The sequence below is a fragment of the Nipponia nippon genome, unplaced genomic scaffold, assembly GCF_047370975.1.
Source record: "Nipponia nippon isolate SJK-2023a ecotype South Korea unplaced genomic scaffold, ASM4737097v1 scaffold_22, whole genome shotgun sequence".
NCBI lineage: Eukaryota > Metazoa > Chordata > Aves > Pelecaniformes > Threskiornithidae > Nipponia > Nipponia nippon.
The window spans coordinates 2,283,242-2,310,608 of NW_028262339.1; the positions used below are offsets into that span (position 1 = coordinate 2,283,242).

Consider the following 27,367-nt stretch of genomic DNA (forward strand, 5'->3'; position numbering starts at 1 on the left):
ATGTCTTCAGGGATCCCTTGTGATATCTGCATTCTGAAATGGGAAGAGGAGCACTCTCCATTTCTTTTCATTTAAAGTGTTAAGTGAGTTTATCTGATTCTCTTTTGCAATTACTCAGCATTTCTGTCATGTACCGTACAACCAAACATGAAAGAATTGCTGAGAAATACTTAAATGTTATATTTCATAAATGTATTTGTAAATACATAAGTACATTTATATTCCTAATATAGTCTTATATTGGCTACAGGCTGGAAGCTGTCTGAATCCTGCCATCAGTGGTGCTCCTGCCAACCCCTGAAAATAGGTCTCTTTGAATTCCTGAGTTTGATTTAAGATTGTTGATTTAATATTTTTAGAAGAGAAAACAAGCCTAAATCAGTGAAGAAATAATTGGCTGAACATATGAATTGCACAAGATACATGTTCACACTTGGCACCTCAGGGAAAACACACTCTGGAGGAATTCTTCACCCCACTCCTGTGTTAATTTTGACACCCCACCCCCAAAAAATTTCTTGCCACAGATACTTTCTGTTCCCTAGTTAGCCACATGTAAAGAAACCTTAATTTTTTATACTGATGCTCTTATAGTTGGACTCTGCTTTGCATCAGCTGGGTAGCACATTGTCTTGCACCTTTCCCGAGATGTACCAAAAAGACTTCAAGCTAAAAGAGGCAGCGCAGAGCTTTTGCTGGAGGATCTGGTGACTCCACAGTGAGTCTACACAAGTGAGCTAGACTATCTCAGCTGCATTTTTGCTTTGTTGTGATTTTAACTAAACTACCCAAATTGTTAGAGATGGAGAAAATGGCAGTGTCATAAAGCCATAGAACTTAACTGGTCAGAGCGTATTTTGCTCGCTCAGGTAGTTTCTGTGATCTGCTCTGGGTTGGTTCACTAATGCAGTGTGCTACTTTGGTTTATGAGATGACCTCCCTGTGCCTTAGCAGTTGGATCATCTATTATAACTGAATAATGCAGAATATACATGAAAATCAGATGCAGGACTTACAGTAAATTTTTGAGAGTAAATAAATGATAGCCATGACAAGAACTCAAGACATGAAACAGATGTATGATACAAACACATATCGTATGCATAAATCCTATAATTTCAATATGTGCATATATACAAACCCATACAGTCTGACAGAAGATGGATGGAGGGGTATGGATTAAATACTCAGATTCCCCATGTCACGTCCCACCTGGGGGAAGGGGGTGGTGACTAAGATTCTCAAATCTTCTGGGTGTGGATTAAGGTGGGCCAACACTTAAGGTCTGTACACAAACACCAGCTTTAATAGAAAGCTCCTATAGAAACAAACATTGAGTACAAATATTCGATACCCGCCAGCCCTCTCACGATTATATCTACCCCAGCTATGCAGCTTTATGGAAAATCGAGGTAGGCCGTGCAGTACTTAACTACAATTTAGCAACTTTAACAACTTAATAACCTTAGCAGAAGTGAAAGAGAGAGGGGGGGAGAGAGAAAGAGGGAAGAAGAGGAGAATCACCAGTCCCGGATCCAGCGTTGGACCTGCCAACAGGGGTATTCGGTGGAGAGAGCCCCCAAGAGAAAGCGAGAGTCCCTATTTATAGATTTCAGTCTCTGGACTTCTGGAACCTTCTCTCATCCCAGTTCCAGGAGTGGTAGAGATACCAGTCGAATTAAGAGGGGCGACCAGTCAGACCAGGAGGAGTGATACCAGGACTGTCCCCCAGGCAGTAGGTGGTGGTGGTGGAATAAGACGCTTCACAGACCGCGGGGGATGGGGCCGAGGCAAGGCTGCCCTGTCTCCACAGGGCTCCCTCCCTCACCCTCACTCCAGGTACTGTCCGGTCCTGGGTCCTAGCGACCGTCGCTCTGCATTGTGGTTTTAGCACCCAAGCTGTTTGAGACACCTCGTTGTTTTGCACTAGCAGTTCTCTACACCCCAGATGCCTCACTGTGATCGACTTGCAGGGAGGTATTCTGGAGCTGTCTTCTTTTTTTATTGATTTGAGTATTAGCCAAAAGCAAATGAGGACTGCTTTTGAAACAGAACTGAAGAAAAATACAAAAGGGACTATACAGTGTCGTTGCTGTATAGGGGCCAAAGTTTGTGACACAAGAAATCTCTTCTGGGTCTCTGTTTCCATGAGTATTATAGACCATTAATGCTATGTATAATCTTCATTGAGATAAGGAGCTGGATTTGAGATCTCCCCAGATGAAATATTTGATTCTGAAATAAAATGCTGAGTGCCTTCAGCTGAGAACTTTAGAAGATGTTTTGCTGATCTAGTAGTTTTTTCCTTATTGGGTCATTCTTCAGATTCAGGTTTTAGAAACTAGAAACGTTTGAAAGCATGAACAAAAGGAAGACTGAAGTCAACAAGAAATGTTTCTTCTTAAGCAATCTATAGAGTTTGGAAAAACACTATTAAAAGTCAGAATGTATACGGCTCCCACAGCTTTGCTAAACAGAGAGCCCTTTAACATTAGGGCTCTTTGTTATCCAAAACTGAGGAGGAGAGCCAGAAGATAAATATATTTAAAGTATGAAAATACACAAAGTACACGTGTAGCTTGCAAATAATTCATCCAGAAAACTAACAGAAGGCAATAGTAAAAGCCACAACTAAAATGTAAATCTTAGTGACTCTTTTTGCCTCTTATTTTTATATGAGACCGCAGTAGTGATTGTTGATGAACAAAAATCAGATCAATATTTGATATTAATAAAATGTTTATTTTTTAACATGATTATTACATTCACTCATATTCCAGCAGTATTTGAAGCCACAGGTATCTCAGCATATTGCAGGAACAGCTGATGAAACTTGGATGCCTAACTCAAGGAACAGCCCATGGCTGGGGATCTAGAGTGGATGGAGGGGACACTTTTTAGCCCTTCAGTCCTACATGCATATGCACCTCCCAGCTGCACTTTTCACTCCTGGCTGACTTCAGCATCTTCCTTCTTAGCAATTGACTTCTGCAAATCTCTTTCTTTAATGGTTAATCTATTCACATGCACTCTTTGTTGATAGCACCAGTCATGCTGACCTTGGAGCTGTATGGTCAGAGGTCTAGGTTTTAGGCATTGCTCTGCATAGCCAAGCAATGTCCAGATTCCCTGACTCTGCAAAAGGGCTGAGGAAGTGCAGTTCAGGACTGCAAAGCTTAGAACCGTCTAACCATCTAAAAATACAGAGAGAGGAGAAGCTCAGTCTCTTTTGCTACGTAATTTTGGGCACTTGTGAAGAGTTGTATTTTCTTCTTGTGTTGGGGAAATCTGACCCCTGCTGAACTGAAAGTGAACCTATACAATGATAAATGTTACCTTTTTTGGGAAACAAAGTGATGGAGCATTCAATGAGCAGTCAGTGAGGCAGGAAATGGAATAGCCGTTTGGGGATATAACAACAAACTGGGCTTTTTGGATTTGCTGTTGAGTGAAGAGAAGGTCAAAGTGGCCACCATCTTAGTTCGTGGGTAATGCTTCGTTTGAATGTGAGCCATTTGTGGAACTTGTAAAGCCAGTCATTTAAAGATGAAGATCTTTAATAATTCTTAGGATAGCAGCTGCAACACTTAATGGCCAAATTAAACTCAAATGTAGCAGTGATGGAGATTAGGTAAATTTGCTGCTACAACCTAAATCTCCCTCCTTTGTCCTCAGAAGCACTCTCCTAAAGTGTAGGTTACACAATTTCCAAAAGTGGGGAGAAAATGAGAGCCACAGAGTTTTTTAACTTTGCCCAAGTTACATACTAAGGCACCAGTAAACTTAAAATAAAGTTTGTATCCCTGAATTTTAAGTCCTGTACTTTAAAGCACTAAACTGTTCACCCACTGTGCTGATTAGTCATGAGCTTTTTTGATCCAGTAAATTTTGTTTGTATGTTTCTGTATTAACAGTTTGCCAAATCTTCCCATATGCTATGTTTTTTCTTAGAGCAGTGACGATTTTGGCAGCATGACGATTTTGGCAGCATGCATTTAATAGGTGATTTTCTTAATATTCTATATTTCCTTTTGGAAAAATGTTTTCTTCTACCTTCTTACAGTCCTAGTTCCTTGAACCACAGTTTTTATCCTTGCAGTAGTTTTAGTCTTTTGTTAAAATTAACAGTTTTGGGTTTCCATGCTTTTATATTTTATTTGTATATTTAAAAATGTTTAATCAAAAAGGAGTGGGACATTGTGAGAGGAAAGGAAATCATATTATTCAAAAGCCAGGCTTTCTACTTTTGCAGAAAATTATCTGGAGCTGGCTGATCATGTGTCAACAATGCCATTCTCTTACAAAAACATAGATATAGTAGGATGTATAAAGCTGAAAGAGAACTACATGAGGTAATCCTTTCAGCTTAGCTTTCATAAAGCCTCAGATAGACTGCTATTTCAGACTTGGGCTAACTGAAGAGAGTCCAGAGGAAAGCTATGAGAATGATCACCAATCCAGAAAACTTAGTTGAAAAATTTGTTTTGTTTTATCTAGGGAGGAAGGGAAGTATAACAGTCTTCAGGTAGGTAAAGGACTATGAAAAAAAGGTAGGGAATAACCTAGTCTTCATTCTCATGGGGGGAAAAATAGTAGAGGAATTGAATTACATCAAGAGAGACTTGGGGTACATATTAGAATAACTTTCCTAGTGGCAAGGATAGTCATGCATTGGGAAAGACTGCCAGGGGAGGTTGCAAAATCTTTGCAGGTCTTTGTTGGTCTTCAGAAAAAACCAGTAGGCAGAGATGAGAGTCAAGAAAGAATTGATCTGCCTGTGAAGAGTGGGAATGGACCAGATGATGTCTGGCAGTCCTTTCCAGGTATATTTTCTGTAGTTCTGTTACATAGGTCAGAAACTCGTACCCAGTAATTTGTTTTGCTTGAAAAGCAAGTTGAAGTGATGGAGATTTTTTTTTTTTCAGCCTCTAGTAAATTTCAGTTTTCTCTTTATTTCAGCCTTGCAAAATATTTTTTCCTTATTTCTATTCTTGATTCTTCAATATCTCTTCTACTTCATCAAAGACCAATCTAGTATTTATAGCTTCTTCCAAATGCGGGTTATTATCAGGTACAGTTGAGTAATCCGTTACGTATTTTTCTTGAATAAACTGGGGATATTATCTTGATTATAAAAAGATGCCTCAGACTTTGAATAACATTTTTAGGTCCTTGCTCTTTTGAGTTTGTTAGTCTCTTTAAGTGTGGACATGAGAACTGGCTACAATAATCCAGTAATACAACTTTCTTCTCAGCTTATACTTGGTATTTCCCTGTTAATTTATCAAGAAAATTTCCCTTTTAAGTTACTGATATGTCAGAAACAGTTTCAACTAGCGTAGAGTTCTGGATTTCCAGCTGCCCAGATCTCAAAATACTTTACATAAACATTGACTAAACAGTTCTTCATAGCATTCCTCCAGTTCGAGTAGATAATTAACTGTAGTGTTTCACTCATGGAAGACAGCCTGAATTCTGTTTTCTGGATACCACAAGATCTATCTTGTATGTCAAGTGAAATTGCTACCTACTTAGAAAGTTTGGACTTCTTGTCTGTTTACATCCTTTACAATGCTGATGGTTTTCTTTATAACCCAAAGAGGTTTATTAATTCCTATATTTGGCCTTGGACTGCAGTGCTGACCTCCTGAGCTATCCTGTCCACAGATATACTTGTAAGCATAATGCAGTATAAAACATAAATTCGCCTTTCATCCCTGCTACAAGTGCCAAAACAAATATCAGTTGTTACTTAGCTTAGTGCTGCTAAGAAAATGTTCCAGTTATTGTTATGTCAAAGAGGCAAAGACAGTCAAATCTGTAAGAAGAGAAATGTGGTTCAGTAAAGTGTTTAAAACATGAAGGGCAAGATTTATTGGTAGACTCCTAAGGATATGAAGGGATTGAGGTGAAAAAAAGACTCTGATTTGGAACAAGAATGTGATCCCTCGTCCAGGGTATGCTGGTGAGGCAAGTGGAAGGGTTAAAGGAGGAAAACAGGTTAAAAGCCTTGGCTATCTGAATAGAGGAATAGGGATAGACGATGGAAGGTTTTGATGGCTTTTGTTAGTGTTTCCTTGAAAGAATTTAGGGAATTCCTGTGCAGAGAAAAAAGTTGATGAGAGAATTTAAGGAGTGAGTTCACAGTTGCAAAAAAGTATTTCAGCTGAGGATGTGAAACCTCATTATATTCGAGGAGTAAGAAGTAGTAAGAAGTTTGAACTTAAGAAGGATGGAATGACTTGATTGGAGAAATCTTAAAAATGCATGTGAAGAGCCCATTTTTCCTTCTGTTTAAGACAAATATTTTCAAAACAGGTTCAGGAGAAAGTAGTTTGGGCCTCTAAGCAAGTGCCATGTATCACAGCTGATGCAAACTGGAGAGACGAATAAATCACATATCAGATACAATCAGAATAAAATTCAGGCAAATTATGTTTTGTCTTCCTTTGAGCTTAGTTGTAGAAGAGTTATTTAACTGGAAATGAAATAAAATAAAATACAGGAGGAATACAATAAAGAGAAAATTAGGATTTCTTAGGCCAAATATTTCGAGCACAAACGCTCAGGAAATAGTTTATCACAGATGCCAGAGATCCTCTTATGCATCTGTTGGTAGCCCAGCATGATGGAGGGGCAGGACTTCTGAACAATCTGTTAGGACTTGTGAATCTAAGTCATGTGTCTGCTTGGAAATAATCCATCCTTCCTCAATGACCCATGCAATCATAGGGTATCCATAATTTACCATCTTTCTTCCAAAGCATGTCATTGATATCCTCCTCTTTTTTTTTGTCTGCTGCCAGCAGTTTTTCAATTCTGTATATAAATATACAGAAACATGGAATCACAGGATCATTGAGGTTGGAAGGGACCTCTGGAGATCATCTAGTCCAACCTTCCTGCTCAGAGTGGGGATTTCATTAATGCAGTTGCCCTGGGCTATGTCCAGTTGGGTTTTGAATATCTCCAGAAATGGAGACTCCACAACCTCTCTGAGCAACCTGTTCCACTGTTTGATCACCTCTACAGTGAAAAAAGTCATTAATGAAGATATTAAACAGCATTGACCACAGCATCGACCCTTGGGCTACTCCACTAGTGACTGGCTCTCAGCTGGACTTTGTGCTACTGATTACAACCCTTTGAACCTGGCATTTCAGCCAGTTTTCAGTCCACTTCACTGTCCACTTATCTAGTCTGTGCTTCATCAGTTTGTCAATGAAGATTTTACAGAAGACAGTGTTGAAAGCCTTGCTAAAATCGAGATAAACAACATCCTCTGTTTTCCTCTTATCCACCAAGCTAATCATTTCATTGTAGAAGGCTACCAGGTTGGTCAGGTATGATTTCACTTTCACAAATCCATGCTGGCTACTCCCAATCACCTTGTCCTTTGTATGTTTCAAAATGGTTTCCAGGTTTATTTGCTCCATCACCTTCTCAGGAATCAAGGTGAGGCTGACTGGCCCTCAGTTCTCAGTGTTCTCCATCTTGCTCTTCTTGAAGAGCCTCCCCAAGTTGCCGCAACCTTTCAAAGATCATGGAGAGTGGCCTTGCAGTGACACCGACCAGCTCCCTCAGCACTCCTACTCCCTCTCATCAGCTCATGTGGACATATATATGTGTGGCTTATTACAAGTATTCAGTTGTAATTTTTCTAACTAAAGAGCAAGCATATTATGCCTCCTCTGAATCTAAGCATTAAGCTGGCTTTGCCTTCTAAACTTCTCAAGCTTTTATGTTCATATGTATTGTGTGCACAGTACATAAGCCACACTGAAAATATTTTTTAAGTTCTCTGGAGAACTCATTTCTGCAAGTTAATGGCTGAAATCTCCTGGGAGCCTATGTGCTTCCCAGGCATTCTGTTTAAGCAGTAGGTTAATTTTGGTTAGCTCTCTCTCTGGGGAGCAGATTTCTGCCCAGATACCCAGTGAAGCATCTCATCCTGTCTGCCTGAAGACCAGCTGCAGAATTATATCTGAAAATGCCATGAATGGTTTCACAAAGACAGGATTTTTCCAGCACTGGGTCTTTGCTTAGATGCTCTTCTGAAGACCAAAAGATCTTTTGGCACATTTGGATCCATCTCATCTTTTCTAGTTTATTATTTTTTGATACGTTAGCATGGGACGTGCTGAGGAGATAAAATGGGCACAGATCCTGACATCCCAATAAAGAGCTGAGTCTGTTTCTTAGTTTGGGAAGCAAACTAGTCCTGGATAGGCCCTATCTTAACTCAGTGCTGCAATCCTTTCGTTTGCCACATGGGTTAGAATAAACAAATGTGTTTCTGAGAAAAAATGTGTCTCTGAAAAAACCTCACCTGTATAGTTTATTCATACGTAGCTATGTTCTCCTTTTGCTGAAGTTGTAGTTTTTCCAAGAATCATTGAAAAGGTGGCTGCTTGCCATTTAAACATCTAGCTTGTTACCTTATGTGCAGTACTACCTCTTTTTCACACATAATGAAGTGTCAGAGCCAAGTGCAAATATAACTGTCTTCATGCTTGTGTGGCTTGTTCTAAACTGCAATATTGCAAATAAACAGTGTCACTGCATGGAGTCTCTGTGCTATCACCACTTGCTACCAAGAGTGAAACAAAATGTTCCGAGTACAATTAGGTAATCAGAAGTTAAGACATTTCCCTTTTGTTGCCCATAAAGTAGCTAAGATCTTTTCTGCTGTTGAACAGGATTTCAAAATATTTTGGAAAGGCTACGGGAATAATTTTCCCTTTCCTATTGTAGTAGGATTCTGACTTTGTCACATGGAGATCATTTCCACTTGCTAATACCCTACCAAGTGTTTTGAAACAGGAATTTGTCAGTAGTCCTTGGTAGCTCACTTAAGTCAACAGCTGCCTTAGACTTTACAGCTTTGTTTCAGTCTAAGCTGTCCCTTTATTTTGGAAAAAAAAATTCTGTGGGTACAAATCAATATTGCTGCTGCTCTTTCTTAAGCCAGTGCTAGCACTCAGTCAAGGAAAACTCTCATTTAAAATATTACTTTCTTCTTGTTAAGGCTAGGGCTATGTGGCCCTAGCATTCAGTCTGAATGTATACAGCATTTCTTTGGGTGATATTTGTGTTTTTGCAGACTGCTTCCTTTTTCTGGTTGTTTAAAGAGCCTGATACTGTGAAATCTGGTCTTCTTTTCATAGTCCCACCCACTAGAAACCAAATTATTATGAATTACTCAATTAATGTGAGCACCAGGGGTGACTTTTTAAAATACTTTAAAAAGCTGACTTGCATCCTTGGGAAGAAGTAACCTTTCATGTTGAATTAATATTATTTTTATTTAAATATAGAAATATTACTAACTCAAAACCATTTTAGATGATGCTGCTGTGCTAAATATCATGGGAGTGATAATGTGCTTAGGAATTCTGAACATAATAAATGACATACTTTTTTTTTTTAACAGCATGCTATCTTCCTGAGAATGTTACATACTGTCCTTTTAAAGAAAAAGGAAATGCTACTTTCTTAAAATTACTAGTTTATAAGTTACTACACTGTAATTTATTGTCTAAAGTAGTAGGAGTGAGATACTATTCATCCAAACCCTCCTCTTGATAATTCTGAGTTTTCTTCCAGTCCGGCTGATTTACACCGTGGATGTGCACTGAAAATGAGTCTTGATCAGTCACCCTGACTTCTCTTTGCCATTTAAATCTATGTTTGTGCATTCTAATGTCAAGGTTAGCGTGGGATCCTGCAGTTCGGCAAGCCCCCAGCGACACAAGGGGTTTCAGGCAGACATTGCTGTTTGAGTGAGAAGCCCAGGTGCACCTCTCAGGGCCATTGTGTAGACTGCCCAGTTGGTGGCCTTTCCTGAGGTGGCCTTCCCCGAGGGAGGGCAGTGCCAGGATGCCCATTAGGATTTTGTTTTGTCATCTTCCCGCTGTCAGTGACCTTTGTTGTTGCAGAACTCATCAGTTTTCTGTTTCCCCTGATTTTGTGTAGGTGCTGGGATGGCTGGAGAAGGTCATATTGTCCCTCAGTTGAGCTGAGGGAGGCGTTGAAGCATCATCCATCCCCTGCTGACCTTTGAGGTAGTGTGATAACTTTTATCTTACCTGCAAGTGACTTTATTATGAATGTTGGCTAAGCAGAGTGATCAATAGTATCCTGTAGCGCTCTGCAGGTAATCCTCACAAATCCCATGATCCGTTCCTACAGAAGGTGATAATGATAATATGCAGTATACAGAATTCTGATTGGGATCCAATCGTCATATTTTAATATTCCCCCAAACAATAGAAATATTTGAATTAAAGCTGTCAAATTTAGTTCTGATGTAAATTGATGGCTTCACGCCCATTTCTACCAAGCTTTAGTAGCCAGTATTTGAGACAAAGGGGTCAGTGACTGGTAGAAGTGCTTCAAAGCCATTTTTCCTTGACAGAGAAAAATTATTTTACTGTATTTTAATGAGACATTTCCCATTTAGAACATTGTCGTGGTTTAACCATGAAACCAAGACACACGTTATTTAAAGTATTAATTGCCTGACTTTTAAAATGCACAATATTGAAACAAATGGAGAAAAAATTCTGTGGTTTTCCAGGGAGAGAAAACTTGAAAATGCATATTAGAACATTGTAGATAACAAATCTTGGTTTAAATGACACTTAAATGACATCTAGTTTGAATTTATGTATTGGGTCTAATTCATACCTGGAGTGTATTACTGAAAGCTTAATCAGATTACAGTGGGGTAAATTTGAATCAAATATCACAGAAATATGCTGTGGTATAAGGGATTCAGACTCATGATTGCTCATGCCGTGGAACTGGAAAGATGTTATCTAGTGTTAAATGATTACGTAAGCCTTTACAGCTGCTATCTGTGTACCATAGCAGTTTTATGAGACTTAACTGGCTATTCCTGTCTAAGTGTGCACAAATGTAATGTTATTAAATAGAAGATAAATTCTAGAGATGTTTTGCTTTGGTTGTGGTACAACAGGTAAAAATTGCCACCCTATGTCCATATTTTTAACATTTCTAAAACCAGATGGTGGAACTCTAGATGCATTCATTGAACCATGAATCTGCTTGGGAGGCTTGTCTAAGGATGTACCAATTCCACTAAGAAAATAAAAAGGTCAGGATAGTGAAAAGTTACTTGTAAAAATGTTTGTAAAGTAGGCATAACTTAGAGTTATTAGGGACCTCCTCAACCAAAACCTTCTTTGTTGTGGTTATGTGCCTTCTCATATAAAGTTAAGCATACTTGAAAAACAATTTATGAATGACTTCTCTCATTTTATAGCTGAAGCACAGCAACACAACCATACAGAAAGCTTGTTTTGTGCTGTGCTCTGTTTTATTGGCTTTCTGTGCCAAGCAAGCTGGTCATTCCCTAGCTAAGCTGCCCGTTCTTTATTCCTCTACAAGCAGTGGTGCAAGAAGTGTGTCTAGCACTTAGAGCACACAGCTTGGACGCGGGGTCTGGCCTTGCTTCGGAGCTCCACCACTGGCTCACTCAGTGGTTCTGCCACCCTCTGTAACCTCGTTGTGTTTGTTTCCTATTTGTAAATGAAGGCTAATACTTCTTAACTTCCAGGAAGGACCACAGCATCCCAATCCTTAGGAAATGCTGTTACTCACACAGCACATGTCATATTTGATTCCATATTAACGTGGCATTACCAAGGAGAGTTCAAACTCTTTGCATTTAAGTGTGACCCTGGGTTTGGGATAGTGGATCCCTGGGTGGTAAAAATAATTTCTGTGGTGCTTTCTCACTTGGTATTTGCCACTAACTAGACGTAAAGAACATTTTGGCACAGGGAACAGGGACTAACTCCAAGGATAATGTGATCATAGGGGAGGGGAAATTATGCTGACCAGATATCTTGAAAATTACATGTCTGTAATTTATATTACCTATACCAAGTTAGTTTTAGATTAAGAATTGGACATGTGATAACTGTCCCCATGTAGATTGATTAATGGCTGATCCTTTATATATTTACCTTTTAATACATGTTTGGCAATACCAGCCCTAGACTCAGTCATCTGGAGGCAAGTTTACTGCTCAGCTCTTCTGTGAAATTGAGACATTTAATGCATTATGCACTGTGGGAAATGTTCATCTGCACATTTTCTAGACTAAGTGTTCTACTCTGAATGAGGTTTTTGTTTATCCTAAATGAATGTGTTGCATTCTTTCCTTAAAAATTCTACTACTTTGTAGTAGAACCTAAGAGAAGTCAGTCTCGTCATGCTTATTGTGAACATGATTGCTTATACAGGATTCAAGTGTGATTGGTAAGTGTCATACATTTTAGGAGCAGCAGATATCATTAATGATTTCTTTAAAAAAAAAAAAAGACTTTTTTATATGGTAAGGTTTTTCTAAAAATGGAAGCCTTTTATCTCTCCAAAAATAAAGTTCCTGGTGATATTGAACTTATTCAGTGTAAGAACCACAAAAAGGAACAGTCATACTCTTTGCCTTCTATGCCGACAGTTTCCACACATGGTCACAGGGGTGAGACTGAAAAGACTGCAGTTTAGTCCGCAGGGCCCAGTGTTGAGTGGGATGATTACTGATACACTGATTAAAGGGGAGAGAGCCAGTTGCTAAGACTTTTGCTGACAGGCTCCTGTGCAAGCAGCCTTGCTCCCTATTTCAGTATAAAAATGGGTATTGAGGCAAGACTGCTGGTCAGGCTTCAGAGATCGGTATCGTGCTAGATCAGGAGGGCCCCCAGCAGGGTTTTACAAAACTCTCTGTGGCTACAGTACAATGTCCTCCCCTTTAGTCTGCTCGTTTTTATTGTACTGTGTGTCTAATATAAGTCCTGAGATCTAGATTGGTATGGGATTTATTTTTGTGAATAGCCCTCACAAAATCAGTATGAGTCTGAGCAATACTTGTGATAGTGGTGGGTGAAGGCTCAGGCTCTCAGGTGTTCCTCAGGACAGATATCTTGTGAATTTTGTCTGTAAACATCTATTTCTTCATGGTCCTGTGTAAAATAACAATAACAGGAAAAATGTGAATGCACTAGTCTGTTTTAATAAAAACCAGTTGAATCTGCTCCAAAGTTTCACTTTCTTAATAAGATAGTTGGCAACGTGATGGAGTTCCTGCAGGGGAGGGAGTTCTAACATCAGTGGAAGCAGACGTGTTCTCCGCAGCCAGCCAGCCGGCCTTGCACTGAGCAGCTCTGTTGTTTGTAGTGTACATTGCAGAGTATCCCTTTTGAAGTCAATCAATTTAGAGTTCATGTGTTTTATCTGTGATATCTAAAAACAAAGGTTACAATGTAGAACTGTGATTGTATTAGTCTCTGACATTTTAGGAGTGATAAATGTGGAGGAAGAGGTTTACATCCACCATGCTGTCTTGTAGTTACCATAGCCAAAGAGCATGGTTCATTCCTATTGTTTGTAAAATAGAGCTATACACTTATTAAGAAAGTTTTGCTAGTTGCTTGAGAGTTTCAGATGAGCTGGTCTTTCTCTTAATTGCAATTCTTTCTCTCTTAATGCAAATTATTAGTTTGTTATTTGTTTTTGGTTTTGGGTTTTTTTTTTTTGGTCCACTACAGCTTTATTTGTGATGCTAAGATGGCTGGCAATAAATTCACAAGACTCTTTAATGTTCTGTGGTAGGTAAAACATTGGACAGGGTTGCAGTCCATGCCTTACTCTGCTGCTGGGCTGTGGTGTAAATGCAGGCAAACCGCTCTTCTTCCCGGTGTCTCCGTTTCCCCATCTGTAAAATGGATAATGCCACTGACCCCCACTGCAGACTGCTTCAGGATTTGCTGATGGAAAACATTGTCTGACAGCATTAAAAGACCTTTTTAGAAATAAATTTGGCAAATTATGTTTAAAATTAGTATGGCTGTTTCTATTGCTTATTTTGCAGACACTTCTTAATTTCTTCATCGGTAGGGTTTTCTCAGGGGAAATGTTGGGCATTGGGACTGACTGAGCTCTTTCAGGTTCCAATGTGAATTTTTTAGTTGCAACCTGGCATCTCCCTTTACCTTGCTTATTCCAGAATATAGTCTTCCTTGTAGTGCTATGCTAGCTGCAGGTGTCCACTTAGAAGATTAACTGGGAGATATTAATGTTCACTAAACTAGTAACTGTTAAATAGGTCACTAACTCTAGAGATTACCAGGCATGGCTGTTCAATTTATTCCCCTTAAAAGTCAGGCTGGCTTGATAACCCACTGTGCAATCCATTTGTCTCCACTTCCTTAATAATCACTCTCTCATCTCCAACTCACTCTCCAAGCCTGTTCTGGATCCTGTGTCACATATCCTCTGACCTCTCCAATGGGGGGAAAAAGGCTTTCCCCAAGGCTTCCCGTACTTCTTTATCATCAGATCTTTTGTCTTCTACCTTGCGCTCACCTGCCTCATGGGGTGGAACCTCCCCCTCTCATGGGGATACAAATAATCAGCTGAATACCAGTAAAGTTAAACCTTCGTATTTCAGCAAAGCGCAAATATACGTGTGTGCATATGTGCGAATTCAGTGTATACAAGCACATGTACACAAATCAAAACCCACTTCTGTTCCTTCCTTGTGAAGAATTGTTTCAGGACCTGTGATAATTGAAATGGCTAAAATAATGCCACGATATGATTCAAAATGTGATCTGGAAGAAAAGTTGCTTGAAGGCCTTAAAAAAAAAAAAAAAAAGTAGTGTACCCAGTATATACATTACATTGACTTTGAATAAATTCAGGTAGTGAAATGAGCTGATTTCTCTCTCTGTATTTGGAAATACTGGACACACTAACCATGGAAGAATCTCTGATTAAAACAATAACAGCATACATCTATGGCTCTTGGCTTAAAAGGTGTCATTGACAGCTGTATCATAAAAATGTGTATCAGAAGTGATTGGTTCAGTTTATAGGTTCTAGAGATCCTGTTTGGATGGTATCTAAAAATGCTGATGTGTTTTTAAACCACTTTGGTAAGTGTGGACATAGTCTATTTTTGTATGTGAGATGCTTCATCAAAACATACTTTAAGCTTAAAAGTTTGGTATTTTAATTTCCAGATCTTACCAATGCAAGTGGAGGGAGAAGTTAACTGACTTTTTATAGTTTTATGAAAGGTTTGAACAGAAATCAGCATTTCTTAACAAGTTATTACTTACCTCATGAAAACTTGCTTTGGCAGTGCTGCATGTAAAAATACTGAATAATCTTCTCCCCATGTTGGTATCATTCAGTACCTCTTTCAACTTTGTGCTGATTTACACAATTAAGGATCTAGCTCAAAATCTTTGTACATGGCTATACAAAGTGTTTTATGCGGTTGTTGAATGCAGTAAGCTACTTTTTTGGTAGATACACACAGCTTTCATTCAGATTTGTACGGACTTAAAGCACAAATCAGCAGAGAATAGGGCCAGGGGACAATACTGGTATGATCTTACAGAGGATAGATGGAAAGCAATTGCAATCATATTGTTTCTCATTAACAGAGAACTTCTTAAACAGAGAATTTTACTTGAAATTATTTTGAAAAACAATTGTGTTGAATAGATGCACTCATATGCTAACTCTACATCAGTTTAAACCAGACAGCTTCAATCTGTAAATTACAGATGCAAATTAAATCAGTATAAATCATATCTTAAACTGATATGAATTTCAGGAAATACAAAACTGCATCAATTTAAAATGCACTGTTTAAGCTATACCTTCTGTCAAGCTGATTAATCTTTGTATGTTGACCAAGTGATAGTAAATATGTGAGTATTCTGAGTCATGAGTGGCCATCCAGAAATCCTGCTCCAGTCCTTTGTCTGTCATTTACCAATTTTCACTTAATCCAGTATTTAAATTAATGACTTCCTAAATGCCATACAGGTTTTGTTGTGTAGTCTTTAATCTGCTTAGCAGCACATGAATAATTTAGCATGTGATTAAACCATGTAAGTAATTTGTCCCATAGTAATGAACTGTTAAATAGTTCCATTAGTCTAGGATAAATATCAGGGTCTTGAACTTAAATTTTACAGCTTCTTGAAGATGTTTGCCCTGGAAGAAAAAGTTTGGCTGTGCTAGGGGAATTATTTAGCCATGTTCTCATGTTAAATACATAACCTTGCCTGCTTAAAGACTTTAACTGCTTTGCTGGATTGGGGTCACACTGCTGAGTCCTGATGGGATTTAAACTTTAGTGCTAGCAAGACACTGAAGAGCTACTTTTTTTTCTTTTTCTTTTTACACTGACACATAAATGTTTTACAGCACTGGGAATATCATATAATCTCTATGTAAAGTGTGAATAATTATCTCAGTGAAATGTTTTTCTTCGGGTAAAAAAACCTTTTTTTTTTAGTTGATATTACTAGGGGCTGGGTTCTAGATACAGACTCAAACATTTCTTTTTCCTTTCTTATCATAATATTTGACATTAAAATGATGCATTGTACTTCTTTAAACAAACTGGAATATACTTTTTGCTCATACAGAGAAATTCTCTCACTTTCCTTTGCAGTTTATTGTACAAATAACAAAGAAAGAGGTGAATTTTGTCTTTTCAATGACTGTTATCTAAATAATTAAAAAAAAACACCATAAAAAAAGCCTAGGAAAAATTACCACTGTGGTTGAGAAAAGTGTTTATAGCCTGAAAGAATTACCACTGTCATAAACAGGCCTGGATCCTGTATTGCATTTGTGTGGCAAGGGGGGGGGGGGGCTACAGGGGTGGCTTCTGTAAGAAGCTGCTAGAAGCTTCCCCTATGTCCAATAGAGCCAATGCCAGCCAGCTCCAAGACAGACCTCACCACTGGCCAAGGCCGAGCCAATCAGCAATGGTGGTAGCACCTCTGGGATAACATATTTGAGAAAGGGAAAAAAAACTTACTGTGCAAAAACAGCAGCCGGAGAGAGGAGTGAGAATATGTGAGAGCAACAACTCTGCAGACACCAAGGCCAGTGAAGAAGGAGGGGGAAGGAGGTGCTCCAGGTGCCGGAGCAGAGATTCTCCTGCAGCCCATGGTGAAGATCATGGTGAGGCAGGCTGTCCCCCTGCAGCCCATGGAGGTCCACGGTGGAGCAGATATCCACTTGGAGCCTGTGGAGGACCCCACACCAGAGCAGTTGGATGCGCCCAAAGGAGGCTGTGATCCCGTGGGAAGCCCATGCACTGGAACAGGCTCCTGGCAGGACCTGTGGAGAGAGAGGAGCCCACGCTGGAGCAGGTTTGCTGGCAGGACTTGTGACCCCATGGGGGACCCATGCTGGAGCAGTCTGTTCCTGAAGGACCGCACCCTGTGGAAAGGACCCATGCTGGAGCAGTCTGTTCCTGAAGGACCGCACCCTGTGGAAAGGACCCATGCTGGAGCAGTTCATGAAGAACTGCAGCCCATGAGAAGGACTCATGATGGAGAAGTTCGTGGAGGTCTGTCTCCCATGGGAGGGACCCCACGCTGGAGCAGGGGAAGAGTGTGAGGAGTCCTCCCCCTGAGGAGGAAGGAGCAGCAAAGAAAACATGTGATGAACTGACTGCAACCCCCATTCCCCATCCCCCTGTGCCTCTGGGGGAGGAGGTAGAGAACTCGGGAGTGAAGTTGAGCCTGGGAAGAAGGGAGGGGTGGGGGGAAGGTGTTTTAAGATTTAGGGGTTTTTTTCTCATTACCTTACTCCGATTTGTTTGGTAATAAATTAAACTAATTTCCCGAAGTCGAGTCTGTTTTGCCTGTGACGGTAATTGGTGAATCATCTCTCCCTGTCCTTATCTCGACCCATGAGCCTTTTGATATATTTTCTCTCCCCTGTCCAGCTGAGGAGGGGAGTGATAGAGCAGCTTTGGTGGGCCCCTGGCATCCAGCCAGGGTCAACCCACCACATCTTTAATGATACAAGTACATGTAAAGCTGAGTATTAACTCAACAATTCACATCTGTATGATAGCAGCTGAATGTTGCAATTTCTTTCAGCTGAGATGCATCTATTTACTGCTTTGATGTCTTTTGGGAGTTGAAAGGCAAACAAAGCAATTAAGTCTTTTCTAAGTTCAAAATTTTCTATCTATGTGGTAGACAGAAACTTAAGATTATAACTTTAGTTCTCTTTTAGAAATCGTCTTCTGATAGAGATGATCTCCTAGTTTTATAGTTAAGATCCTCCCTGTATATGCCTGGTTTATTAGGTTACTGTTGTAAAAGCATGACAGATTTTATTGTAAATAAAGAATTGATACACCATATGCCACAGCCATCCTTGGCCTTCCTAGCCCAGTTCTTGGAGTATGACTTTATAGCTGGATTAATCTGGAACAGCTTTCAGTACAAGCCCAGAGCAATGTCCAAACTCCAGATTCACTGAAGGGCTCCTTAACCACATCTAAGAACTGACAACCATTTGGCCTGTTACCAGTTTAAATAAGAGTAATTAGATGACACATCTATCCATGGGAAAAAGAAATCAGCACTGGTAAAAGTATTGAAGGTGCCTATTACAGTTGAAATATAAGTAAATTTGGTGTTAAAATGAAGCTATTCCAAAATGAAAAGTTTGTTTCAGGAAAAAAAATCAGTTTTTCTAAATCTGAAATGAGCAATTATTTTAATAGATTCCCTTTCCAATTTTAATACTTAAAGCTATTATAAATTATTTAGTTTACATAGAGCTCTAATTAGTAATATAAAATTGCCTCTGTTCCATAGTTTTAGTTTGTCATAAAGATATACCTTTTAATAATCCCCAAATTTGCATTAAAGCATGCATAATAATTGCAGCTTTATGCCAGAGTCCTTCATTCTTTTCCAGCGGTACTGTCTTTTTGTTGTTGGGTTGGGGTTTTTTTTGTGGGTGGTGATATTTGTTTCAGGTTTTTTTTCCAGAAATGTGCCCTTTATGAGATTTTTTTTTTAAATTTGCAATACATAATTTCAGCTTCTGTGGTATTCCTTGTTCTTTTCATATCCCAGATTACCACACACACTAGGTGAATGGTCTGTTATATCAGAGACAATTTATTTCTGTTTCTTAACATGGCTGAGTATATAGCACTGACAAGGGTTCTATAAAAACAAACATTCATCCAAGTGCTGCTGATGGCTCAATCAAGCTGTAATATCAGCAAGCAAGGAAAGAAGTTGCTCTCTACAACTCCCTGAAAGGAGGTTGTAGCAAGGTGGGGGTTGGTCTCTTCTCCCTAGTAATGAGTGATAGGACGAGAGGAAACGGCCTCAAGCTGCGCCAGGGGAGGTTTAGGTTAGACATTAGGAAAAACTTCTTCACCGAGAGGGTGGTCAAGCATTGGAACAGGTTGCCCAGGGAAGTGGTTGAGTCTCCATCCCTGGAGATATTTAAAGAACGGATAGATGTGGTGCTTGAGGACATGGTATAGATGGACTTGGCAGTGATAGGTTGACAGTTGGACTCGATGATCTTAAGGGTCTTTTCCAACCTTGACGATTCTATGATTCTAAGTCTTTAGGTCCGTGGCAGTTTTCATCTGCAGAATGTCTCTGTCCTGTTGGCATTCAGGGGAATGAGGGTAAGCAGGCAAAGTGATTTCAGCTATGCATGATCAGCCAAACCGGTGTGAATGTTTTTACACAAGCACAGAAAGATTTTCTCTTGGTGTCACTAATCTTGCCGTGAGATAGCTTGTAAGGAATATCTGCACTGTGAAAAATAAAGGCCTTTTCCCCCAGAAAAGTTCTGCAAGGGCATGTACATATGTATTTGGTAGTTGCATAAATATGGTTCAGCACAGCTTGAGATCCAGGAGTTACATTCCCTTCTCAGCACTCATTCTTACTTGGTGGTGGAAGTATTGGTGTGTATATTGGTGTGTATTCATCTGTATTGCAAGTTCTTGTGCCCTTGCCTGTTTGTGATCTGATGGAATGATGAAACATAGCAATGTACAGAAAAGCTCCTTCGGTTAATCCTTTGCTCATTAATTTTGTGGTTTGGTTTGCAGCAGAGAGGCCACCTTTGGTTCTAGACTAGCTGCACGTGTGCTGCTTTGGCAAGCAAAGCTAAACTGGAGGAGGTTACAGGGGAAAAACTTTGTCGTATTTATTTGGAGTACAGTGAGTTAACGGAGACGGCAAAAGCAGAAATCCCTTCTTAGGTGCAGTTTAATGTAGTGTAATCTCCTCTTTCCTTCAGGTCTTTGTCCTTTCAGGTTCAGGAGCTATCTAAATGTAAAAATCTCATCTCAAATAACAGTTTTGTTTATAAGCAAAATTCCTTATGGTTTACTCTGAGTGTTAACATTGTTACCTTACCAGAGTAGATGCAAACCACTCAGTATGCTGTAACTAAACAATTTCTTTTCTCAGGGATTTTCTTAGCCCAGTTTCCCCTGTTTATGCTGACTATGTTCACGTCCCACTGGTGAGACGTCATGTTTAAAATCACTTGTGATTGATCTTACTCCAACATTGCTATAGAAAAGGGCCAGGAACTTTTTTTATCCTTTTTATAACTCCTGGCTCCCTTTCTGTACTGAAGCAATTAGCCTGAGCTGACCTCTAGCCAAATGTTCCTGTGGTCAAGTTTCAGCTGCCTTGAGGACAGTCAGCTGCTGTATTTTTTTTCTGGTTTTAGCTCTCTGTTCTTGCAAACTGCTGGAGTTGGGTAAGATATAGACTATTATTCCTTAGAATAGTGTGTATTACAGACACTGATTTTTTTTTTTTTCTGTTAAATAACAGGGACTTTATTAGTGGCATTTGTCTTTCATACACATACAGGGGTAGCTGTTAGGAGATAGATATTACTAGATTGTAAAAGGTCAGTTTTGTCCTAAAACCGATAGAGAAGCAGTCTCTTGCTAGGTTAACGTTGCAGCCTCTGAACAATACTGTTCTTGTTGGCAGCGAGCTTGCAAGAGTGTCTTAGAGGAACAACAGTGGGTGGTTACAAAACAGATTTGTGAGAACTTTTTGCAAGGCAGTAGTTGTCTGATGGTGGGGCAGAAGGCACTTCAGAGGACTCTTCTCTCAGAAATTTTGTTCTGTACCACCAAAAGTGGTATTGTGATGGGGCAGCTCCTGCTTTGCACCAGATTTTCTCCCACAAGACCAGAGCCGCAGTGGTGTAGCTCCCTTGGCCTCCAGTACTTCTAGAAGTGGTAGTCTTACCTGCAGCTCAGCAGAGCTTTTGGTATATGTGCTGGACACAGAGAGGTCACATAGTCCCTGGTGCTTCAAACCTCTTGCAGAGTTCCTTTTGCCTAGGAGAGACCTTGAGTACGAGCCGTGTCCCAAGGGCTCTGGGTTTGAGCTCCAAGGAGGGTAGCACAACTTGCTGTTTCCAGAGGCTATTCTACAAAGGGTGGAGCATGGCCCAACCATAATTTCTGTATTTTCAAATGAGAGCATTCACCATTTTTGAGCTCAGTCCTGTCCGTATTGGGCATGTTCAGAGTACACCTGTTGGATTTTTCTCCCACATGCAACTTGTCTGGATGGATAACTCGTTGGAGGATCCCATTTGGATTTAGGCAGAGCAGAGACACTCTATTGCTTTGCCTTGCCAAGATAGTGGCATTTGTGAGAATCCACAGAAGAAGCATTGTTTGTTTCTATATTGCATTTTACTAGCAAAAACTAAGGGATTAAGCTGTGATTTTGGTCACCTTTAGGGTTTAGGAACCTAAATTAATTCCATGCCCCGTTTCAGACAGCTAGATGTTTTAGTCAAGGACTGTGGCTAAGCAGGAACTGTCACAATAATTATAGAATTGCTCTTAAACAAGTGGTAGCTGCTGCTGCTGGAGGGGTGGCTGTGTCCTCCCCTCCACCCTGGCTGCTCACTCCCATGCCTGTGCTGCCCCGGCTCTGCTCCCAGGGTGCGTCTTTGTGGAGTCCTGATAAACCCAGTCACCAAACAGACTTGTTACAATAAATGTTTACAGATTCATTTTAACTGGAACAGTTTCCTGATGGAGTTCACTGTGTGGAGGTATGTAAACAAGTCTGCCAGCGCAAGAGGAAGAGCAGTACTGGAATGGGATTGTTTTTATCTGCAGCAGCAAGACCTTATTGAAGTTCAACATGATTGTTGACCTCTGGGATGTATTTCCAGGCTCCTAGGTTGGTGCTCTGGCTGTCAAACCACTCTTCCTTGGACAAAGCTGAGATGGCTGCTAGTCACAGCACAGGGATGGAAGGGATAGCCATGCTGTGATGGCTGCACATGGGGACTGAACCCGGTCCAACCACAGAGTTGTTTGGTGCGGTTATGAAAATTGAAACTCTGTTCACAGATGTGCTCTGAATGACTGATTCTGTTGATGACATTTGTTCTCACAGGAGAACTCCTGTGAGGGTTTGGGTTTTTCTTGTAGCTGTCATTAGGCAGGAAGAAGTAGGAAAGTCTGGAGAAGAGTGGTGGGAAAATCAGCAGAGGCTGGTGAACACAGAACAGGGATGCATGAATATGGAGGCAGCATGGGATGTCTGGGTATTGCGACAGGGAGAGAGCAGGAGGGTTGTAAATAAAGTGACATTGTGCTCAGGCCTGTGAAAGAGAAAACAAAACTTTAGGGAGAAAGTAGAAGGGCTGAAGGGGAGGGGGGACTGTTCAACAGGGTGGAAATAGTGTAAGAGGAGAGGAATTGGCAAATACAGAGAAGCATTTTGTAAAAGATTTATTTATTAATAAGAGACAATAAGAATCCTTTAAACAAGAATACAGATGGAGCAGGGGAACAATTGAGCTAGCTAAAAACATAGATGTGTTCAGATGAACCTCGTGCTGTGCCAGTGTAGCTCCTCTCTGAGAGTAGGAGGATTGTTGGCCTGTAATTGCTTTATGAACTTTTTCCCAGCCCTGTGTACTCCAGCAGCTGCAGCCTTCCACTACTCCTGGGTCCTGCTCCCCAGGCTGCCTCACTCTCACACTGGCCCCAAGTCCTTGCTAACGTGCATCCAGCCTCACCATATGGTTTCATTCCTCCCTGTTCACTTGAGAACAGGGGAGTCACTTTTTGAAAGACCCATGTCTGTTTGGCCAGGGGAAAGCCCTGCCTGGTGCTTGGCAGGTCCCCAGAGTTCCCCCAGCTCTTCTCTCCGTGCAGCCAGTCACACCTGCAGTGCCCTTCCTGCTGCCCTGTGCCCGCTCAAACTGGCCTCAGGGTGCGCGAGCATTGCGGTGGCACAGGTGCCATGGGGAGTGTCTCCTGGCTTGCCTTTGCAGGTCTAGGTTAGACTGTACTAGCCTAGAGCAGTTGGAATAAATTCCTCCTGTACTGAGCCTGAAACTTGAGAATTATTGAGCAGTTGTGTTAATGAGGATGGGAGAAATACCTTTTGATTTTCCAAGTTTTGTATTAAACAGCATGAATGAGAAACCTGGAGTTGGTAATAATTATGTTTTTTCTGCAGTGTGAGTCAGTCTGTTCTCTTGGGGTAAGAAAATTAAGGAAGGAATTGTCTTTTAAATTCAATGTTAACATAATTTTACATACTCAGTGTGCTTGTGTTTTACAGTTTCTGACTAAATTCAAACTTTGCTAACTCTGCTAGGAGACTATTTGTTGGTACCCAGATTTGACAGAATTGGTTGTGTTAATCAGTAACACCCACTTAGATATTATTACTCATTAGTGGGCTTGGTTGTTTGGGCACTACTGATTTATTCTCCTGTTAAATGAAAAAAGAAAATGTCTAATTGAAAATTCTCCAGTGTACAATAAAGGTTTGTCATACCAATTTATGGTCAAATGTAAAAGTGGAGCTATTACTCTCTGCTGCCTCACTGAGCTGGGGTGTCAGTATATCTTGGCAATTTCATGCCACAGAACAAGAAGCCGATGCTTGACCATTGTTTCAGTGTTCATGTTCATTTTGGTGTTGTAGCTTTGCTTTTGAAGGCCTCTAGTAATCTCTGTGCTCCATTGACGTGGTTGTAAACCATCAGGTTGTAATCCATGGTATGTATGTTTTCGCCCTACTACATATGGACACCTCATGAGCTTTTGGGGGCATGGTACAATTTTGTGCAGAAGGCTGCACTGCCCGCAAGTCCAGCATAGCCCAGCTTCTGCCCTTCCCTGTTGTTATCAGATACTGGTGATAACGGCGTGAGAAAAGTAGTGTCCCTCAAACAGGATCGTGTGATGGGGTTGTAGGATATGCGTGTGTGGTGCAGATGAATTAGGGAGAAGGAGGAGCGTGCTTTCTGGGGAGGTTGTAAAGGCTTGTTGGGTTATGCTTGGGTTGTAAAGGCTTGTATGCTTGGAGGTTGTGTGGCTTCTGTGGATGTGCTCAGGTCCATCAGAAGGTGCCTTCTCAGAAATTACATGGGTAGAAGTTTCCAACGTGAGACAGCCTCCATGGCAGCACCTGAAGAGCAGCATGGCAGAGCAGGGGCACCAAGGCATGTGCTCAGGGTTGTGCAGGATGCCGGTAGGAAACAGAACAGAGAATTAGACCGGGTTACTCTCATTCTTGCTGCCTCACAGCTACTGCTGCTCTCTCAGCTCCTGGAGTGCTGCTTGCCGCTGGTAGTGGCAGTAGGTACTAAGCCGGTGTTTCTCTGCTAACAGCCATTTGACTTTCTAGTGTGGGAGCTGGCTTATTAGACTGCATCACTCCTCTCATTTTTACTGCATGTAGTCCTACATCTGGGAAGCGTTATACCTGACCTGCAAAGATGAACACAGCTTCAGAGGAGCATGAGCTGGAAAGGGGATCATCATCTCTTTGTTCCCTGAAAGAGAGACTGTTCTTTTCCTACTTTCACATTTAACCTAGGCTACTCATTGGGATCCATCCCCCAAAGGCTGCTGTGAAGGGAGTGTGGTTACTCCCTAGAAGCAAGCTAGAGATTGACAATACTGATTTTTTTTCCCCCTCTATATTAAATGAACTAGAGACCCATAAGCTAGTTCTCTTAAAAGATAGTATTTACTGTCTGTCCTAGACTGCAAGATGATGTATGACTTTATGAGGCAATAAACCGTAAACTAAATACATTTCTGGTTTAAATCCAATCAGAAATTCAATAAAACTAGCTATTAGTTTAAATGTCATGTAATATTAGTTAGTAATATCAGTTTATAAAGAAACTCTCATGTCTTTTATTATTACAGAATTAGAGGTATGGATCTTCGGCATCTGCTGTTTACTTTGGCACTGGTCTGTGCAAATGACTCACTTTCTGCAAGTGATGGTAAGTTTTATGATACCTTTCTGTGCCTTTGGGGTGTGTGTGTATATATATAACTTTATATAAAGAGTATTTTTATATTATATGTGTCAGGACTATGCATGTTCCTTGATTGCAGTAACCTGGGTACATCATGTGAAATGTGAAAAATATGTCAGTTAATCTAAAGATGGATGAGATTCAGACAACGTGTTGCAGAATGAAGGTGAATTTCATAGCGTTAGGTGTGTGATGTGTAAACAGGCTGGATCAATGTTGGTGTTAGATATCTGGATTTTCTTTGCTCGGGTACTGAAGTTATGAAAGAATTGTATGGGGTTAATTTTTTATAGAAACTTTTTTGGAGTATGGAGGAAGCATTTTAAGACTGTATGTGTTGGGTCTGAGGGCAATATGAACAAGTTTCATAAGAAATACACTTAGAAATTCTTGAGTAGAGGTTATAAAAGGGATTTGAAAAGAACATGTAGCCTCAACCAGCCAGGCCAGTAGAAGCCTTTTTAGTTAGGAGAAGCTCTGAATGCATATCCTGTGGTGTTCATGATTCAACAGATCTGCCCAGGGTTCACATCCACTGAATGTACCTCTGGCTTTCCACAGTTCTTCTCCTTCCCATCCTTATTCACCTCAATTCTTCCATCTTCTAAATTAAATGCAGGGCTGGAAAGTACTCACTCCAGCTGAGCTTTCTCTGATGCTTTTTCTTGTTGCAACCAGCAATGATTTAGAACCATTTCTGTATCACCCAGAGGCCTGCTTTGCCTCTGGCTGGTCCTTTGGGACTGGTCTTTTACTCATTTAGAACAAAAAAATCCCATTAACTTCAGTGGGAGTTTTACGTTCTGTCAGACTGATTTGCTTATGCTGGTTATGATCTGCTCCTGTAAGCAAATACAAATTAACCTAGTCTGCTCTGTCTTGTTCTGGCCTTTGGAGAGAGCAATAACAGTTTTCCATAATTACTGATTTTATACGAATGTGTCGCTGCTTCTCCCAGAGCTACAGAGCAGCTGCAGAAGGGTGGCTCTGTAAGCAGGTGCCCCTCCTGACCTCCTAGCCAAAATCAGCGTTAGTAGAAAAGTCAGAGGGCAGTTTGAGGAGTAATTTTGGAAAAAGTGGGGTAAAAACAGCTTCCACAATAAGCTGTAAATAAACTGTTAAAATTTTCAATGAAAATTTCTCACATCTCTCAATTTCTTTTTTTTCCTTTAGCTCCATACTTAGGTGTTACTGAATGCAAATTACATACCTATAAAGTTGCAAGCCATGTTTCATTAGCCTTTCTAGTGTTAGTTTTAGAATATGGTACTAAACCAAAGGGCTATGGCATAGTTGCCTGTAGTCATAACTGTCCTACAGTTTAAAGGTATTATCATCCTCCTTTGCCCTGATACAGTTCTGCATTTTCTTGGAGTTGCATACTTAAAATTTCTAGATATCCATATTTGCAGAAGTGCTAGAGAGATATAAGTGGTATTACTTTGTTGTTAATGGAGACATTAAGCTGAAATAAGATATAATTGGAACTCAAATGATCAGTTTTCAGAGAATTCTTCCATAAAGTTAATTTTATTTATTAAAAAAGGGTTTTAGATAGGGAAAACACAGGTTTCTGTTTATTTACTTCTACGTATGTGGCTCAGTCTCTTATCCTCTGTGTTATCAGACACCAGCTCATCTATAAGATTCTCTTCTCCCCTGCTAGTTAAGGCATTTTCTTTAACATTTACCAAATTTGGTTTGAGTTCCTAATGTAGCTGACTGTTGAAGGCAATGAATGAATCAAGTTTTCACTTTTGTTCCCTACTTTCATTTCCTACTTGCAATACTTTCATTCTGCTTCCTACATGTCCCATGGGAAATGAATGTGCCTATTTAAGAAGTGTGTAGTGAAGTGTTTATTTTCATTTTACAATTGGGCTGAAACAATGTGGGGCCTTTATTTAATGTATTTTGAATCCTTCTCTGTCTTCTGATTTGGTTAAAAGAAGACGAATTTTCTGATAGGCATTTGCAGAATAAAGCTAATTTTTTTCCCCTTTGTGTACCAGTCTCTTTAGTTAGACCTATGAACTGAAATAAAAATTGCAAATTCCTCCTTGGTTCTGCTGAAATGTGGAAAGTCAGTATTTCACAGTGAAATATGATACATGTACCAGCTTCTATTCATTGCCTCTTGCAGAATGGTCAGTAGAACAAAAACTAATGTGTCCTGACT

General features: G+C 40.2%; 1 protein-coding gene across 9 annotated transcripts in view; it reads left to right on the top strand.

Moving 5' to 3' along the window:
• Positions 1–27,367, top strand: part of LOC104009742 (growth hormone receptor) — a 159,749-nt gene that overhangs the window by 63,412 nt on the left and 68,970 nt on the right. For 5 of the 9 annotated variants that reach the window (XM_087760382.1, XM_087760381.1, XM_087760385.1 and 2 more), the window contains 2 exons: positions 9,976–10,064; positions 25,073–25,152. In XM_087760382.1, the coding sequence (XP_087616508.1) occupies positions 25,083–25,152 (70 nt within the window). In that variant the 5' untranslated portion in view covers positions 9,976–10,064; positions 25,073–25,082. The remainder of the gene's footprint in view (positions 1–9,975; positions 10,065–25,072; positions 25,153–27,367) is intronic. The other 4 variants (XM_087760386.1, XM_087760384.1, XM_087760389.1 and 1 more) reach the window with 1 other exon arrangement.